The sequence below is a fragment of the Podarcis muralis genome, chromosome 16, assembly GCF_964188315.1.
Source record: "Podarcis muralis chromosome 16, rPodMur119.hap1.1, whole genome shotgun sequence".
NCBI lineage: Eukaryota > Metazoa > Chordata > Lepidosauria > Squamata > Lacertidae > Podarcis > Podarcis muralis.
Window position 1 is genome coordinate 9,510,898 of NC_135670.1, and position 19,215 is coordinate 9,530,112.

The 19,215-nt window shown below is 50.4% G+C and overlaps 1 protein-coding gene across 2 annotated transcripts in view; it reads left to right on the plus strand.

Annotated features, from left to right (window-relative positions):
* Nucleotides 1–18,896, plus strand: part of EFNA3 (ephrin A3) — a 60,819-nt gene extending 41,923 nt beyond the window's left edge. The window contains exons 2-5 of one of the 2 annotated variants that reach the window (XM_028709174.2): nucleotides 11,038–11,327; nucleotides 14,998–15,063; nucleotides 16,917–16,994; nucleotides 17,483–18,896. In XM_028709174.2, coding sequence (XP_028565007.2) covers nucleotides 11,038–11,327; nucleotides 14,998–15,063; nucleotides 16,917–16,994; nucleotides 17,483–17,604 — 556 coding nt within the window. In that variant the 3' untranslated portion in view covers nucleotides 17,605–18,896. The remainder of the gene's footprint in view (nucleotides 1–11,037; nucleotides 11,328–14,997; nucleotides 15,064–16,916; nucleotides 16,995–17,482) is intronic. The other variant, XM_028709175.2, reaches the window with a different exon arrangement.
* Nucleotides 18,897–19,215: the final 319 nt, after the last annotated feature.

Consider the following 19,215-nt stretch of genomic DNA (forward strand, 5'->3'; position numbering starts at 1 on the left):
AATATGGGGAAAGCAAAATGTCCCTTAGATCTGAAATATTTTCCTGGAAGTTTTATTCTGGATTGTTTTATCTGATGTTTTAAACTGCCTTGAGATGTTTTCTTTAAAATGTAAAGCAGTATAGAAATGCAAATAATAATAATAATACAACTTACTGAGAAAAACATTCTGTTGTGGTGGTCATGGTAACTGAGTTTTAAGGTGCCATTTGGTGATCAGCTTATATGTCTGAGTTTCTTGCACTGTTACTTAGTCTTAGACTGCCCCTGAACACAATGGTTTGGTTTTAGCTGTCATGCAAATAATAGCCTTCTCTATCCTTCTCTGTCCCAAATGTCTCTGGGTAATACCATCTCAGCGGTGGGAGGGTGGGGGAAATATTGCTCTGGTTTGATGCCTTGGCTATTGGAGGTAGAGAAGCTCACAGGGCTGCAATTTCCAGAGTTGGTTTAGCAGTCAGTCCCTCTTCACAGGGAACGCTGGGAATTGTAGCTCCCGGGATTCTTTGGAGGGGAAAACATGCTTTCAAGATATGGTGTGTGCGTTAACGTGGCCATTCAGCCCAGACCTCTGTACAGATGTGTATGTTCCCCCCCTCTCTCTGCACACCTCAATAGAGGAAAACGAGAGGATGAGGGTAGAGGAGCACTTTCCTGCTCCTCTCTCTGCAAGGGACCCCACCCTTCACCTCCACCTCTGCTCTCGCCTGCCCTTGCTCCTCAGCAAAGTTATCTTAATTGCTCAGTGGGATGCAATTAGAGCTTTTTTTTCTCTTTTCACACACTCACTCCTTGCTGGGTGACAGCAGCAACAGCAGCAGCAGCCCCTGATGGGAAGTGTTGGCACAGCACAACCCCCTTGGGCACTCCCTGGCACCCGCCCAAAGGCCGAAATCCCTCTTGCCCTGTTAGGAGCTGGCACCCAGGAGGGGCAAAACAGACGGGGAGGGGTGTGTGTGAAGCGCAGCGTTCTCCGACATGATCCCCTGAGATTTGGCCACTGGCAGGAGGAGGCTCGTGTGGGGAGACTCGGCTGCCCCCTTGCCAGCCAGCTCTGGCAAAACAAGCTGCCGGGATTTATTTATTTATTTCGTGGGGGGGGGGGGCGCAGATGATGGGCCGCAGCCGGAATTCCTGTGCCTTCCCCTTGTCAACTTTACAAATTGAGCAAACGGCTGGGTTCGCACCGGGCTGGGAGTTGCAACTCCTGCCCTGGAAAATAAACGAGATCAAGCAGAGGGGAGGCCCGATTCCTTTTGAGAACAGATGCATCACTAAAATACACACACATGCAATTAAGCGGGTCTGTTTCCCGTCTCCTAAGGGTGCCAGCCATGCCCTTCCGCCAGGGTACTCCATTCCATCCCTACCCCAGTTTTGCAAATGGGTGAATTTTGCAACAGCCCACAGCTGTCAGTTCTCATTGTGTGTGGTTTTTTTCTTCCCTGGGGGAGGATTTCCCCCTTGGATTTTTTAAAAGAAAAGTTGTACTTGGTCAGCCTGGATAGCTCAGTGAGTTAGAGCCTGGTGCTGGTCACGCCGAGGTTGCAGGTTCGAGCCCCGTATGGGACACCTGCTTATTTCTGCATTGCAAGAGGTTGGACTAGATGACACTTGTGGTCCCTTCCAACTCTACAATTTATGATTCTGCAAATCTTGGGGACCCCCTAAACATGATGGGACCTCCCTCCCTCCTCGGTGGCCGTGCCCCGTTTGGTGCGTCAGTCTCCCTCGCTGTTTTCTTTGAGGAGAAATGTAAAAACATTCCTGTTTGCCAAGGCGTTTGATGACTGAACATCCTGTCCCTGCCAGTCCTGAAATTATTTGCTGGAGAGCGAGGCCACATTCATATTTTACTTCAAAAGCACCACAATACCACTTTAAACCATCATGGCTTCCCCTACCAAAGAATTCTGGGAACTGTAGTTTGCTGTGGGTGCTGCTGGAGTTGTTAGGAGGCCCCTATAGCACAACAGTGCCATAATTCCCAGGTTCCCCCTGGGAGGAGGGATCGATTGTTAAACCACTCTGGGGGTTGTATCTCTGGGAGAAGGATGGGGGGAGCTCCAAGCAACTCTTTGCACAAACTACAGCTCCCAGGATTCTTTGGGGGAAGCCATGGCTGTTTAAAGTGGTATCGCAGTGCTTTAAATGTATGGCACGAATGCGGCCTGGGTGATTGCTCTTAGAAGTTTTGAACGTTGTTCTAAACTGCCTTGTGGACATTTTAATTGAATCAGGATTGATATGTTTTAATTGTGTTAGCATGGATACGCTTCCTTCCTTTGGAGGAAGCCTCAATCTAATAAATAAAATTATCTATTAAGCTTAATAATTGTGTAGAAGACGGATTGTCTTGAGTATAATAATTCCTCTTTCCACACAAACGTGCAGTGGTACCTCGGGTTACAGACGCTTCAGGTTACAGACTCCACTAACCCAGAAATAGTACCTCGGGTTAAGAACTTTGCTTCAGGATGAGAACAGAAATCTTGCTCCGGTGGCGCGGCGGCAATGGGAAGCCCCATTAGCCAAAGAGGTACCTCAGGTTAAGAACAGTTTCAGGTTAAGAACAGACCTCCAGAACGAATTAAGTTCTTAACCCAAGGTACCACTGTATTAAGGTTTTCCTTCCAGCCTTTCTGGGGCTACCTTAAGTGGAGCTTGTGAGCTGGGAGAGATGGCCTTTCTTCTCCCTGGAAAGAGCCCGTAACCACATTTTAGAGTGTTTGATCTAAGCTTCACAGAATCCTAGAGTTGGAAGGGACCCCCAAAGGTCATCTAATCCAACCCCCTGCAGTGCAGGAATATTTTACCCAACGTGGGGCTCGAACCCACAGCCCTGAGATTAAGAGACTCATGCTCTACCAAGTGAGCTTGGGATTCATCCTGCAACAGAGTGAGCTGCTTGCAGTTAGCCTGTCCCCATCAGCAGCCTAGCCCTCTGGGTGGGTAGGGCCATTATCATTGCAAGGAAGCTATCTTAGAGCTAGACTGCAACTGTTCCCTCCCTGTCTTTCAACAGATTGGAGAGCTGCTTAAAGCGCTTTTCCCCCTCCCCGCTCCTCAGCATCCCTTTTCAAGTTCTTCATACCCCCCCCCACACACACACTTCTTTCTCTTTGGCGCATCTTCCTTCTGGCTGCTGGAATTTTCTCCCTTTCGGCAGAAAGTGTGTGGGTGTGTTTTTCCCCCCTTGAAAAAATAATTCCTGGGATTGCCTTCAAATCACAAAGAGTCGGCAGTGCGTTTTATGTAAATAATGAATCCACCAACTACCACCCCACACCCCACTTTCGCGAGGCTTTCGGGCGGCTGCACAACTTATAGAATTTGTGGTAAAATTTAGATACGGGATTAAAAAAATCTAAAAATGAAATCCATCTTTAAAATCTCACACATGGGGCTATAAACAGAACACTCGGCAGCATTTAAATAGCACATGGGGATTGGAAAGGGGGAAATGAGTAGGAGACCGGTGGCTCTTTCTGGAGGGGATGCAGCAGAGGGTTTTTTTGGGGGGTCACCACCACAAAGGTCCCGTAATCGATTGCCACCCACCTCCTGAAGGAGGGATGGGACACAGAGAAGGACCTGATTTTTAGTGGTTGGCCTGGTTCATACTTCAGTCTGGTTTTGTTCACCATCACAACACAAAAGGTGGTCCTGCACATGCTGTTTTCCCCGTGCTTAGGACTGATCTCTTCACGCAGTGGCCCCAAGAAACCAGCCTGTGATAACCCTGAAAGACAGGATGTTGTTGGGTTCCTGCTACCATCAGCCGCAGCCATTGTGGCCTGTGTCCACGGGTGATGGCAGCTGTAGTCCAGCAACATCCAGAGGTCCACAGGTTCCTCACCCCTGTCCTTGACACGTGTCCCAACCAATCAGGGAACACATATTAAATGCACCTGCAGAGGTGTAAAGCAGGGATGATGGGTAGTTCAACAATGCAGTGAAAAACAATGTTCTTAATGGTGTACACCCAGTGTTAGATGACACCACAAACCAGGGTTATGGGCGCAACAACGGAACTAAGCACACTTTTTTTCATAACAAGAATACGAAGCTGAAAATGAATGAACTTTCACATGATCTAGTCCTTCCTCTGCCCACCCCCAACCCTAATGTTCTTTTCACCAGTCTTCAGAGAGTGGCTAGAAGTGGGGAGGCAGAAAAAGGTGGTCCTCTCCTTCCACTCTGCAGTTTTAATCGGAAATCTTAGGCACAGTACTGCGCCCAGGGCTCAGAAACTGATCACGCTAATGAAATTCCCTGTTGCAAAATGCGCCTAGAAGAATGGGAGTTTCTAACGCTGTGTACACCGCCCTGAGATTTTTGGATAAAGGGCAGTATATAAATTGAATCATCAACAACAACAACAACAACAACAAAGTCGGTATCGGACTACAACTCCCATCAGCTTCAGCTGGCATGGCCAATGGGCAGGGATAATGGGAGTTGTGGTCCACATTTGACTAACTATATGTGGATATGTTGGTACCATTTTTACTGGTGGCGGAATAAAGAGAGTCCCTCCCCCGCCTGGATGGATGAATCTGTCCATTTCAGTTTAGCTTTGTTTTCTTAATTTTTCCAATCTTAAATGCTGTTCTCAACATTTCCGCAGCAATTTGCAATTCATTTATTTTTGTGCAAAATAAATGATTTTTTTTCTTTTTGGCAATTCATTTCTTTTGCGCAACTTTCTCCCGATAAACACATTTATGCATGCAGTTTTGGCTAATACATTTTTGCAAGCAGCTTTCTCTAATACAAGGAAACTTTATATCTTATTTTCACCAATGTGTGCATTTTCCTGGATGCCGTTCCCAGAGTGGCTGGGGAAACCCAGCCAGACGTGCAGGGTATAAATGTTGTTGTTGTTGTTGCTATATGCTCATGTCTTTGCACATATTGAATCACAGAGTTGGAAGGGACCACAAGGGTCATCTAGTTCAACCCCCTACATTGCAGGAAACTTTTTCCCCAATATGTTTGGTGGGCCAAGAAAATTGCATTGCTCTCCATTTTTTTTCTTTCTTGCATTTTATATACCGCTTTCCCCTACCACACCCTAAGGAACCCAAGTTGGCATAAATGGTTCTCTCCTCCCAACAACAACCTTGACAGGTAGGCTAGGCTAAGAGACAGTGACTGGCCCGAGGCCACAAACATGCCGATTATATAGATTAGAAGTTTGCTTTCTTTCTAAACGAAAGCTGCAACTCACAGTTTACTGGCTCCTGCCCCAAAATCTGGACTTCCAGCCCAAGCAGCTGTCACTCAGCATGCTTCACTTTTGCGTGGGGATTCGAACCCTGCTCTCTCCCAGGTCCTATTCCAACACCTTACCAGCTCTCATCCTCAGTCCCTTGCCGCCTCCAGCACCGCCCAGGAGTCTTAACATAACTTGCGTTTTGCAAATTAGAAATACATAAATAATTTGCAGAGAGCATCTGCACAGCATGTGTGTCTGTGGCCAATCGATGTTCGGCGCCCTCCGTTTGACACAAGCTTGGAAAAGGAGAGCATGGGGAGGGTGCCTTGCGCGGGTTCGAGCGAGAGGATTGGAAGGGTCTGGGGAAGGCAGAGGGGTGGGGGGACGACACGGACGACCTCGTGGCTCAGAAAGGGGCACCAGAGTCTTCCCAGCCCGGCATCCGCAGGTCGCGTCCGTTCCAGGCGCATCGAGATGACTGTTGCTGTCCAGACCGATCTCGCGAGGTGTCAATCAACGCGGCCCTAGACGCCCGATGGCGTTAGGCTGACTCCTGTCATTTATACACGGGCAACCTGCAGAGCTGGGAGCGGGCCGAGGAGGGGGGGACGGGGAGGGGGTTGGATGGTAGGTGCATGGTCTGGCTTGATTAAAAAATATATCCATTATAAAACGGATACAAAGCCATCCTGCAAAATGACCGCCCAGCACTGCTCGGTCCCTGGCCTCAAGCAAAATTTGGAAGACTTTCAGTTCAGCTGGCATCCAACTAAGGCTGCATTTGTAGCATCCTAGAGCTTTATGGAAGTGAGAGCTGGACCATAAAGAAGGCTGATCGCCAAAGAACTGATGCTTTTGAATTCTGGTGCTGGAGGAGACTCTTGAGAGTCCCATGGACTGCAAGAAGATCAAACCTCTCCATTCTGAAGGAAATCAGCCCTGAGTGCTCACTGGAAGGACAGATTGTGAAGCTGAGGCTCCAATACTTTGGCCACCTGATGAGAAGAGAAGACTCCCTGGGAAAGACCCTGATGTTGGGAAAGATGGAGGGCACAAGGAGAAGGGGACGGCAGAGGACGAGGTGGTTGGATAGTGTTCTCAAAGCTACCAGCATGAGTTTGACCGAACTGCGGGAGGCGGTGGAAGACAGGAGTGCCTGGCGTGCTCTGGTCCAGGGGGTCACAAAGAGGCGGACACGACTAAACAACAACAACAAGAGTTTTAAGAGTTGGAAAGGACCTCCCCGCTAGGTTCATCCAGTCCAACCCCCTGAAATGCAGAATTCACAGCGGAAAGCATCCCTGATGCCACTCTGGTGTTTGCACCACTCATTTAAAGCACACAAGGCTTTCCCCAAGGAATCGTGGGAAGCGTCATTTGTTAAGGGCGCTGGAGCTCTGTGAGGGTGCAAACTACAGTTCCCATGATTCATGGGGGGCAGGGAGAGCTGTGCCTGTTAAAAGTGTATAAATGGTGCTTTGCGTTGTATGGTGTGGGTGTGAAAACAATGCACCGTTTTATTTTTATTCTAGCGCTGTAACTTGTTTCAAACGAGAAGCTAGGGCGACATACTTCATTCCTTCATTGCAGGGAGTTGGACTAGATGACCTGTGGATCTATTCCGTCTCTACAGTTCTATGATTCTGTCTCCCAACCCTTCTCCCTTTTCGGCTTTCCAACAACCCTCCAAGGTAGGACAGGCTGAATGAGAGAGAGCAGTTGCTTGGAGGGAAACCCACCTGAGTGGCGATTTGAACCTGGGTCTTTCCTCGCCCCCCCCCAAGCAGGACAGCTCTGAATTCTTTTGCCTGTATCAGTCGTGCAAATGAGAGTGCATTTACACAACTCCTGCCGTTGCATTATTTTTTATTCTGGTTTTGCCAGCTGTATGGGAGACGGAATCTCCACCCTGCACACGCACACACACAAACACAACCCCAGCCACCAGGAAGCTTGTTCAGCCACCCATCAGGCCTCTGCTGTTTCGTCAGATGACGTCCCCACACTCTTTAGTCCTGAGGGTCTGAAAGCAAAGGAGGCCTTTTCCTTCCTGAGGGCCACATGCTGGTGGTAGGCGGAGACAGAGGGAAAAGCGCGTGGAGCAACACATTTCAATTTTACAGTGGTGCCTCGCAAGAGGAAAAGAATCCGTTCCGCGAGTCTCTTCGTCTTGCGGTCTTTTCGTCTTGTGAAGCAAGCCCATTAGCGGCTTAGCGGATTAGCGGGCTTAGCGGATCAGCGGATAAGCAGCTTAGCGGATCAGCTGATAAGCGGCTTAGTTGCTTAGCGGATCAGCGGCTTAGCGATCAGCTGTTTAGCGGCTTAGCGGATCAGCTGTTTAGCGGCTTAGCGGAACAGCTGATAAGCGGCTTAGCGGCTTGGGGAAAAGGGGGGGGGGAGGGAAAAAAACCCTGCAGGAACTCGCAAGACATTTTCGTCTTGCGAAGCAAGCCAATAGGAAATTTGTTTTGCGAAGCACCTCCAAAACGGAAAACCCTTTCGTCTAGCGGGTTTTCCGTCTTGCGAGGCATTCGTCTTGCGGGGCACCACTGTACCTTCAAAGGCTCCTTCTTGTTATTGTTGTTGTTACCTCCCAAGTGTGCAGTCTAGGGTTTATTTTGGACTCACAGCTGTCCATGGAGGTCAATTCTGTGTCCAGAGCAGCTGTCTACCATCTCCATCTGGTACGCAGGCTGAGACCCTACCTGCCCGCTGTCTCACCAGAGTGGTGTATGCTCTGGTTATCTCCAGCTTGGACTACTGCAATGCGCTCTATGTGGGGCTACCTTTGAAGGTGACCCGGAAACTACAACTAATCCAGATTGTGGCAGCTAGACTGCTGGCTGGGAGTGGCCGCCGGGACCACATAACATTGGTCCTGAGAGACCTACATTGGCTCCCAGTATGTTTCCGAGCACAATTCAAAGTGTTGGTGCTGACCTTTCAAGCCCTAAACCAGGAATAGGCAAACACCGGCCCTCCAGATGTTTGGAAGTACAGTTCCCATCATCCCTGAACACTGGTCCTGTTAGCTAGGGATGATGGGAATTGTAGTCCCAAACTTCTGGAGGGACAGAGTTTGCCTATGCCTGCCGTAAACAGCCTCTGCCCAGTACAGTGGTACCTCGGGTTAAGAACTTAATTCGTTCCGGAGGCCCGTTCTTAACCCGAAACTGTTCTTAACCTGAGGTACCACCTTAGCTAATGGGGTCTTCCGCTGCCGCTGCGCGATTTCTGTTCTCATCCTGAAGCAAAGTTCTTAACCCGAGGTACTATTTCTGGGTTAGCGGAGTCTGTAACCTGAAGTGTCTGTAACCTGAAGCACCTGTAACCCGAGGTACTACTGTATACCTGAAGGAGCGTCTCTGCCCCCATCATTCAAGGGACACACAGAGAGGCCTGGGGTCCACATTCCAGCCCTGGGCTTGAGATTCCAGCCCTGCTCTGAGTGGGACTATATAACACTGGAGCGGACTCGCTCGGAAAGTGCTCCTTCATAGCCAGAGCTTGGTGGCCGTGTGTCAGGGATTCCTTAGCTGTGATTCCTGCAGCGCAGAGGGCTGGACTAGATGAGGCTGGGAGTCCCTTCCAACCTCAAACATGGTGAGAGGTTTCAGAGTGCTGCACCCCCAGTACTGTATTCTCTGCTCCTGCAGGGACTTGGGGCAGACACAGCCCTGATTCTGGGGGTGCTGTTTGTATTGGGAGGGTCCAGCGGACCCGTTTCGTTGAAATGAATGGCAAGCTCATCCTGAACTGGTGGAAAAGGTGCCAGGTTGCGTCCTGCGGCCTCTAGTGATCGCCTCTTGGAACTTCATCCCAATCCTGGGCGTTGGGAGAACCCCAAACTCCTTGCTGTTGATGGGGGGGGGGTCCTTTGGGCTGGGGGTGCAGTTGTCAAGTACTGGCATTTATACCCATTCCCTTGCTTTTACATACAAAGGTATTGAGGCAGACTGTAGACTCTGTGCAAATGTATTAATACTTTTAATACATTGATCAGTTTTTATGTTAATTTAAACTTGGGCTGTGACTGTGCTTTGTTATCTAAGACAGCAGGTACCTTTCAGGAGGGAGCCACAACTTGCATGTAGCAGCCTTGTGTTTTCTCTCCCCTCTCCGCCTCCCCCCCCCCCGCCGCCGCCCCCAAAAAGTGCATACCAAATTTGATGTTCTTGTTGTTTAGTCGTTTAGTCGTGTCCGACTCTTCGTGACCCCATGGACCAGAGCACGCCAGGCACCTCTGTCCTCCACTACCTCCCGCAGTTTGGTCAAACTCATGCTGGTAACCTCGAAAACACTATCCAACCATCTCGTCCTCTGTTGTCCCCTTCTCCTTGTGCCCTCCATCTTTCCCAGCATCAGGGTCTTCTCCAGGGAGTCTTCTCTTCTCATGAGGTGGCCAAAGTACTGGAGCCTCAGCTTCAGGATCTGTCCTTCCAGTGAGCACTCAGGGCTGATTTCCTTAAGAATGGATGTGTTTGATCTTCTTGCAGTCCATGGGACTCTCAAGAGTCTCCTCAGCACCATAATTCAAAAGCATCAATTCTTCGGCGATCAGCCTTCTTTATGGTCCAGCTCTCACTTCCATACATCACTACTGGGAAAACCATGGCTTTAACTGTTGTTCTTCATCACCCCTAATCATTTTTACATGATTTTGTAGGGTGTGCTTATTTTAAATTGGGTTTATTTGCTGCTTTGTCGTTTGCTGTATCATAGAATTGCAGAGTTGGAAGGGACCACAAGGGTCATCTAGTCCAACCCCCTGCAAATGCAGGAATCTTTCGCCCAATGTGGGGTTTGAACCCGCAACCCTGAGATTAAGAGTCTCATACTGTAGCAACTGAGCTATCCAAGGGCTGGGCTCCTTTGGGTGGAAGGAGGAGATAAATTGAATAAATAATTAGTCACTGTTCGTGTTGTTGGCATTCGAGAAGCAATGGGAAAGTGACATTATTAACTATTAATAATTCATAGATTATTATTGCCAATAATAATAACAACAACCATGGGTTGTATCCAGCTACTTAGCACAGACCTGTCGAAATGAATGAATCTAAATTAGCCACATCTTTTCAAGAAGGCTGATCGCCGAAGAATTGATGCTTTTGAATTATGGTGCTGGAGAAGACTCTTGAGAGTCCCATGGACTGCAAGAAGGTCAAACCTCTCCATTCTGAAGGAAATCAGCCCTGAGTGCTCACTGGAAGGACAGATTGTGAAGCTGAGGCTCCAGTACTTTGGCCACCTCATGAGAAGAGAAGACTGCCTGGAAAAGACACTGATGCTGGGAAAGATGGAGGGCACAAGGAGAAGGGGACGACAGAGGACGAGATGGTTGGATAGTGTTTTCGAGGTTACCAGCATGAGTTTGACCAAACTGCGGGAGGTAGTGGAGGACAGAGGTGCCTGGCGTGCTCTGGTCCATGGGGTCACGAAGAGTCGGACACGACTAAACAACATTCAAGACAGCTCAGTAGGTAGCGCTATGAGACTCTTAATCTCAGGGTTTGGGGTTTGAGCCCCATGTTGGGGTGAAAGATTCCTCCATTGCAGGGAGTTGGACTAGACCTTTGTGGCCCCTCCCAACTCCACAATTCTATAATTCTAATATTGGCTGCGTTTTGCTGATTCGGAGAATTTTGGATATCCTATTCTGGATTCCTATTTTAATAATAATATTTCCGCCTGTGTTCTGAAAATGACACACGTGCGTGAATGCTCCTTCCACAAACTGGGGAGTTGTGGTTTGTTCGTTTGTTTACTTGCTTGGGACCAATCCTGACCCCCCCCCTTTCTCCTTCCCCTTCCCAGCTTGCGCCGCGAGGGCTACACGGTCCAGGTGAACGTCAACGACTACCTGGACATCTACTGCCCGCACTACAACGCCTCTGTGCCCGAGGGGCGCATGGAGCAGTACATCCTCTACATGGTGAACCACGAGGGCTACCGGACGTGCAACATCAGCCAGGGCTTCAAGCGCTGGGAGTGCAACCGGCCCCACGCTCCCCACAGCCCCATCAAGTTCTCGGAGAAGTTCCAGCGCTACAGCGCCTTCTCGCTGGGCTACGAGTTCCACGCCGGACACGAGTATTACTACATCTGTGAGTCTTTGACATGCAACCGTCCTATAGTCCTTAAATGCAAGGGGTGGGGTGCAGGGGTGGGGCTGAGTTCCATCTCTGACACCATCCGTTGAGGGAGAAAGGGGTCTCTGTTAGCAAGTGATCGGAAGGACCTGTTTCTGAGGGTTGAAGGATTTGGTAGAGCTCCCAGCTAGTCAAAACCGAAGTAGCCTTCTTGCACTGGGACCTGGTTGAGGTTTTGGGTTGCAAGTCCCATCAGCGCCAGCTGAGGTCCAACACATCGGCCAGGGGCCCAAGGTTCAGGAAGACTAGACAGGGATGAGCTTGATGGTGCAGCGGGCTTATTCAGTAGAGGGAAACATCTTGTGAGCTCAGGGGAGGTCTTTGGGAAAAGGCCCATAAACTCAATGGTAAAGGATTTGGGTTCAATCCCCTTCGTCTTCTGAGCTAGATGCACCAGTGGTCCAACGCAGGATAAGGCAGCTTCCTGTGTCCCTGTTTAAGTGAACCTTTTATCCAGAACAATGAGGACTAGAATCTTACTCAAAGGAAAATTTGGTAGCAGAGTACCTGCTTTGCATGCAGAAGGTCCTGGGTCCGCTCCTGAGTTGAGTAGACAGTAGAGTTCTGATCGATTGATTTGTGTTTATATCTCACCATTCCTCTGAGGAGCTTGAGGATGCACACAGTTTTCCAACCCTGCTTTTTCCTCATCCTCACAACAACCCAGCAAGGGGTGTTAGGGTTGAGACTGAGAGAGAGTGGCTGGTCACCCAGTGAACTCGGTGGCTGAGTGGAGATTTAAACCAGGGTCTCCCCACTCCTAATCCAACAATCTTAAATGCTTTGGCTGCATATGTACCTTAAAATTAAAGCACTCCTAAGGACTCTTAGCACCTTGAATAAGATTTGGTTCCCAGGAGTCCTTGAGGGAAGCCATGACTATCTAAATTGGTATCATAGAGGCCTCCTCTGCCCACACATTTATAGCACTATCTCCCATTAAGGCTGCTGAAAGGTCAAGATAGTTAAAGACTGCTGATTCTGCCCCACCCGACCAATTTTTGAAAGGAAATCCTTCCTTTCAGATGTGTGTGCACACATTTCCTCTGCCCTCCACACCTCTACTCCTTGTGTCACCTGGCAGGGCTAAGTGGTTGCATGTATTTCTAGGGTCCACCAGGTGGCAGCCCTGGCTAAACTTGGGCGCAGCTTTGCTCAGGCCCAATCTACACCTTGAGAAGAATCCCATGATACGGGACAGGGTGGCTCCAGCGTGAATGGGTGGAGGGAATGATCTAATGGCTAATGGGAGCTGGAGCCCAATAACATTGCTGAGCTACAGCTCCCATTGTCCCTGACCATTGGCCACATTGGCTGGGGCTGATGGGCATTGGAGACCAGCCACATCTGGAGGGCCAAAGGTTCTCCATCCCTGTTTTACACCTCTCTTTAAGTTCATTAAATATGTGATCCCTGATTGGTTGGGATGTGTGTCTGGTACAGAGATGGGAACGCTGTGGCCCTCCAGGTCCAGTCTTGGACTATAACTCCCATTATCCCTGATGATTGGTTGGGCTGGCTGCTGGGAGGCCAACAGTACTGGGAAGAAGAAGAAGAAGAAGAAGAAGAAGAAGAAGAAGAAGAAGAGGAGGAGGAGGAGTTGTTTGGATTTGATATCCCGCTTTATCACTACCCAAATGAGTCTCAATGCGGCTAACATTCTCCTTTCCCTTCCTCCCCCACAACAAACACTCTGTGAGGTGAGTGGGGCTGAGAGACTTCAGAGAAGTGTGACTAGCCCAAGGTCACCCAGCAGCTGCATGTGGAGGAGTAGGGAAGCGAACCTGGTTCACCAGATTACGAGTCCACCGCTCTGAACCACTACACCACACTGGCTCTCTTTAAGCTCATTAAATGGTTAGAGTGCTGGACTGGGACCTGGGAGACCAGGGTTCAAATCTCCACTCGGCTATGAAGCCCCACTGGGTGACTTGGGGCCAGTCACTCCCTCTATCTCTCTCTGGCTAACCTACCTCAGAGAGTGGAAATGGAAATGAGGATGAAATGGCAAAGGGCAAGAATCATTAGAATTGTAGAGGTGGGAGGGACCACAAGGATCCAACCGCCTGCAATGCAGGAATCGTTTGCCCACCGTGGGGCTCGATCCTGCAACCCTGAGATTGAGTCTCGTGCTCTACCAGCAGAGCTATCCCAGTTTATGTGTGTACATAAGAGAAAAAATGGAATGCAAATGGAATAATGAAATAGGTTGTTTTCCCCTCTTGTTTTCTCATCCTCTACAACACACTGGCTTTTGTAGCTGTAGACAGCAGGCCAACTAGAACACCCAAGTTTGCCAGTGAACTCTTTCCCTTCTCCTCCCACCCACCCCCCCTCAAAAAATCCCCCTGCCTATCCAGCCAGCAAATGTTGCCGAGCACGTCTATAATGAGTACAACCAGATCCGAGCGCGAGATTAAACCTTTTACTAGAGATTACACTCCTCGCCTTCTTTAAAGGGAAGGAGAGACGGAGGGCCGTGTTGATCAATTTGCTAATGCTTCCTCCTTGCGTTGAAAGGCGGGGGAGTCCCTTGCCAAGGGGCCGGATCCTGAAGGTGGCCAAGGAGCTGGGGGGGGGGGAGCCTTGAGGAACAGGCAAAGGTGGGGGTTGGTTAGTTCAGGCCGTGATCCTTCCAGGGTGCAAACAGATACGGATCAAGTAAACAAGGTTGGCTGCCCTGATTCTCATCTGCAGGATGTCAGCAGGTGGAAGGTGCGTTTCTGGGACCAGCGCCAGAAATCCGGGCTGTTGGGCAACAGCCAAGGCGCCCCCCCAAAGGGGTGGGGGCAGCATGGAGCTGCTGGCTGACACAGAGTCAAAACATTGCTCCATCTGAGTCCAGTTGTTGTCTTGCAGTGCCTCTCCAGCCCTACTGGGGATGCCATTGGAGATGCCACCTTCTGGATGCAAAGCAAGTGCTCTGTCGCTGAGCTGTGCCCTTCCCCTCGAAATAAAAGCGAGATGCTAGTCCTCAAGATTCTGGACGAAGGGCTGATTTAAATAGGAAGCTGCCTTATAAACCAAGCAGTCGGACTGTTGGCCCGTCCAGCTCGGTATTGTCTGCCCTGGACAGGGGCAGGGAGATTTCTGCCTGCAGGGTCAGTCTCCTGCTGCTGAAATCTAGCACCTTCAGTGCAAAAGGGCCCCCAGGTGCAATCATTGGCATTTGCAGCTCAGAGGATCTCAGGTACTGGGGAGGAACTTAGCATATGGCTCAGGTAGACTGCCTTTGCCCAAGGAGGTTCCTTTTGACTTAGCTAATAGAACTCCCACCCTATGAATTTGTTGGGTGTGTGGGTGCCTATTCTGCAAATATACCTCTTCCTTCCTTTCTTAAGAAAACAGGTAGGAAAAAATCCCCCCCCCCCCAACTGGCTGGCCACCGGGGGAATAGGATGCTGGACTGGAAGGGCCACTGGGCCTGATCCAGCAGGGCTCTTCTGATGTCACAGCAGTTCAGAGCAGAACCTCCATGTCCTACGGCAGTCTACCACTGAACAGTAGATTGCAGGCTTCCCATTGGGACATCCAGCTGGCCAATGGGGGAACAGGATCCTGGACTGGATGTGCCTTTGGCCTGATCCAGCGGCCTCTTCTGACGTTGCTTTCTGTTCCTTTCCAGCGACTCCAGCGCACAACCACCGCCGGGCCTGCCTCCGAATGAAGGTCTTTGTCTGCTGCGCCTCCCGTGAGTGCCTGGCTCCTTTTCTCTTTTGAACCCCCACCTGGCACCCCCACCTCCCCAGGGCACCCCCCTCACCCCCCGGTGTGCGCGAGACACATCCCTTGTCCCAAGCGCTCTGAGCACGTTCATCTCATGCAAACACACAGCTGCGTTGCATCCAGCCGAGTTCGACTCAGTGTAGACCTGTTAGGAAAAATGGTCACGCTCATTCAAGTTAATGGGTCTACTCTGAGAGGTGGATACAAGCCCCTCATTTTTCTTCTTCTGTGCTGCTCTAGATATCTGTGCCTGACCAAAGGGAGCAAGGATTATCTGGGGTGCAAAAGCCTGCAGAGGTCCTAAGCAGCCGACTTTTTCTCACTCGGTTTGTGTTTCCATGCTTTCTGCATTTGCACCACAGAACCTGGTGCTAAGCAAAGCATGATGACAATCTCCATTATCATTGCACTGTTTTTATTTTCTAAAGCGAATTGTGAGCCCTCGTGGACAGGGCGCTGTGTAGATACTTCTTAGAAATTTTACCTGCTGCTTTCCCCCCCCTTCAAAAGCAAGCCGCTAGTCCTCATGGTTGCACACTCTCTCTCTCTTGCTAACGCGCCCCCATGTGGTGAAATGGAGGTGCAACAGAAGGAAAGGTCGCCGGCACGCCCAGATGAAAAGGGGATTTTTTAATGTTTACGTTTCTCTCATTCGGCGCATGGGGCGCGTTCGGAGAGAGCAGACAAACCCCGGCGGCAGTTGTTTCTCCTCACTTTCCAGTGACAAACAGCCCCTCCTCGCCTGTGAGACTGACCTCCGGCTGTTTAAATAAGTGCATAAATCCGTTGAATATTTCATAACATTTATCGTCGCCGTTAATTTATTAATCGCGTTCTACACAGCCTATGCCGTTTACCCAATACTTCTATGCAATGATATGGTTGCTGTATTACGTATTTACACACTGGCTTATCTATCAAAATACCCAAAGCGTTTCCGACACAGAACAGCATGAATAATTTCGGGGGGGGGGGGGAGGCGTAGTGAGCGCCAGAGGGCACTCAGCACCAGCCATGCCTCTGTGTCTCCATCCCATAATCTGGGGCCTTCCAGCTATTTTTGGACTGCAAATCCCATCAGCCCCAGTCAGCACAGAGATCTCTGAGCTAGTTGGACCAAGAATCAGAATAAGGCAGTGCCTCACATTCCTACAGCAGCTGTTTGGTCAAAACCATGAGGACTAGAACAATACTATTATATTTAAGAGGAGGTTAGCAGTAGAGCACCTGCTTTGCATGCAGAAGATCCGAGGCTCAGTCCTCAGCATCTCCAAGAAGGGCTGGGAATGCCCCGCCTGAAATGCTGCAGAGCTGCTGCCAGCCAGTGTAGACAGTATTGAGCCAGGTGGACCAATTGGTCTGACTCTCAATAGGGCCGCTGTACTGATGGCGTCGATTTGAAAAGGACACTAAGGCTTAACAGCCCGCTAATGATAATCCACACTAAGGCTTAGCAAAAAGAAAGGCAGTGACAGATTTGTGCTCTGAGTGCACCCCATAATACTCCACTCCCTACAAGGTGCTGCTCATCATTTCTGACACAACCACAGCCCTCCTGGTGCATGCTCCATTTTCTCCCAAAAAAAACCTTCGTTGTGTGTCACGTGACCCAGTGGCCTCAACTGACATCCCCCCCCCCAACCACATACAAGGGGCACCCGGCTTGTTTGGGAGTTCCAGGGTTGGGGGGCAGCAAGCTTCATCGGGGTGGGGTGGGTGAAAACCACAACATAGGGGTGGTGGGGTTTGGGGCCTGGTTGCCGTCCTCTCTCCCCCCTGGGCATAACCCTCTTCCCCCCCACCCTCTCCTGCCCACAGCGTCGCATTCTGGGGAGAAAGCGGTTCCGACCCTCCCGCAGTTCACTATAGGGCCCGAGGTGAAGATCGAGGACTTGGGTGAGTGATGCCCACAGTGCTCTCTCTCTCTGCTGGGGTGGGGGGCGGCAGGGGGCACTGGTTTTTCTCCCGGAGACTCAGCAAAACACCAGCCCCTCCCTGTTGGCAGTGCCCCCCTCCACTTGCTGGAAAGAGGGCAAGAACTTCTCCAGAATTCTGTCTGTCCTGGACTGGGTAATAAAGCCCTCTAGTTTTGGCGTAGCTGCCGTCTCCTTCCCCAATACACCCAGAATCCTTTGCTGCCTGCCACCTTGAAGGCGCTTTAAGCAGGAGGCACTCACCACAGGAAGAGGGTCCCTGACCCTTGAGCTATGAGGTAGCAGCCGTCTTCCTCCCTGATACCCAAAATCCTTTGCTGCCTGCCATCTTGAAGGCGCTTTGAGCAGGAGGCACTTGCCAGGGGAGGGGAGAGGGTGCCCAACTCTTTGCTAGAGTCCAATCTTCCCTTTTTCTCTCTCTTTCTCTCTCTTTTTCTCCCCTCCTTGCAGATAATTTTAACCCTGAGATGCCTAAACTGGAGAAAAGCATCAGCGGGACGAGTCCGAAGCGGGAACACTTACCCTTGGCGGTGGCTGCTGCCCTCTTCCTCATGACCCTGCTGGCCTCCTAGCCGCCCGCGAGTCGCCGCAGGAGAGGGGCCCCGACTCAAGCTCACCGACCCAGCCTGTGCCAGCGGCCCTCCCCAGTTTGTTTCTGAGGACAAGAAGAAGAGAGAAAACACCAGACCTTTTTTTAATCTATATATCAAAAGAAATACAATTCCAAAGGGAGGCAGCTTGAGGTGATGCAGAGGAGGAAAGGCCCCAAGATGGAGGACGACTGACCTTTCTGGCTGTGCTGCTCCTTCTTCCTCCTCCTGCTCCTCCCCACCAGCTGGGGGGGGGGTCCTCCGCTTCCGATTTTTCTCCCCACCCACCCCCTTCTGCCGCTCACTGGGGCTGCTCATGTGTGTGAGGGGAATGGCGGGTATTTCAGAGCAGGCCCTCCCTCTCCTGCGGACTTTCGGAGGGGCGGCCGAAGTTTTGTTCTGGTGTCCCGGAGAAGAAAAAAAAAATATGGCATTTCCCTCCTCCTGCCGGGCTCCCAGTCTCTTTGGAGGACCGCAGCAATAGGCAACCTGCCCGCCTTTTCCAATGCCCCCACTGCAAAAAAAGAAAAAGGCACCTGGAGAGACAGAACCACCTTCAGGAACTTTTAAAAAATGGCTCAGGTCAGGACACGGGGAGTGTTTTGCACGGCCTGAGAAAACTTTTGCAAAGGAGAGTTGTGCGCCCTGCGTAGGGGGTGCGGGCACCGTGGCCCAGGAACGCCCACCCCAGAGATAGGTGGTGGCGGCAGCAAAATACACTGTCTTCCTGGTGACTCTCAAGCTGGAGGGTGCGTGTAGGGTGGTGGGGGTGTGTGATCTCCTAGCCCTCAACCCGAGGGGGGGGGTTACCTGTACATATCTCTTTATGTGTCCTGTACAGAGAGAGAGGCTCTATTATCCGTGTCTATAGATTATATAAAAAAACCTGATCATGTAGTGGGGTGGGCACGGGGCGGGCACCGGCCCGCCTGTCTAAGCCAGAGTCTTTTGGGGTTTTGTTTTTTAGCTTTTTTTTGGGTGGGGTGGGGGCGCGATTCTTCCCTTTGTCTTCTGTGAAGACCGAACCTATGCAAAATGCACGGACACTTTTTTTTCGTTCCCGGGGGCAAAAAAACAACCAACCAACTACACGGACAAAAAAACAAGCAAAGGAACTTTGGGGGTGGCGAGGTGGGGGTAGGGTTCTCCTTTTTTTTTTTTTTTTTTGGTGCCCCCTCCCTCCCCCACCCCACGAGAGCTTTGGCTGGTGATTTTCATATACTTGCTCTTAGTCTATTAAAAAAAATGAAATAAAAGGTGGAGAAAAAAACATACATATAAAGATAGTTGTCTTTTCCCTGCGCCGTCTCCTTGCGGTGGTTTCGCAAGGGCTGTTACTCCTGCTCCTACTCAGAGGAGACCCATTGAACAGAAAAGCCCAGCTGCATCAGACCAGTGGCCCCTCTAGATCCAGCATCTTGTTCTCCCAAACAGACGATTGTGGGGAACCTGCAAGCAGAATTCAAACGCAAGAGCGCTCTCCCCTCCTGTGGCTTCCAGCAATGAGTATTCAGAACCGCCTCTGACAAAGAAGGCAGAACATAACTCTGTCCTCCATGAATTTGTCTGATCCTGTAAGAACAGCCTGGCTAG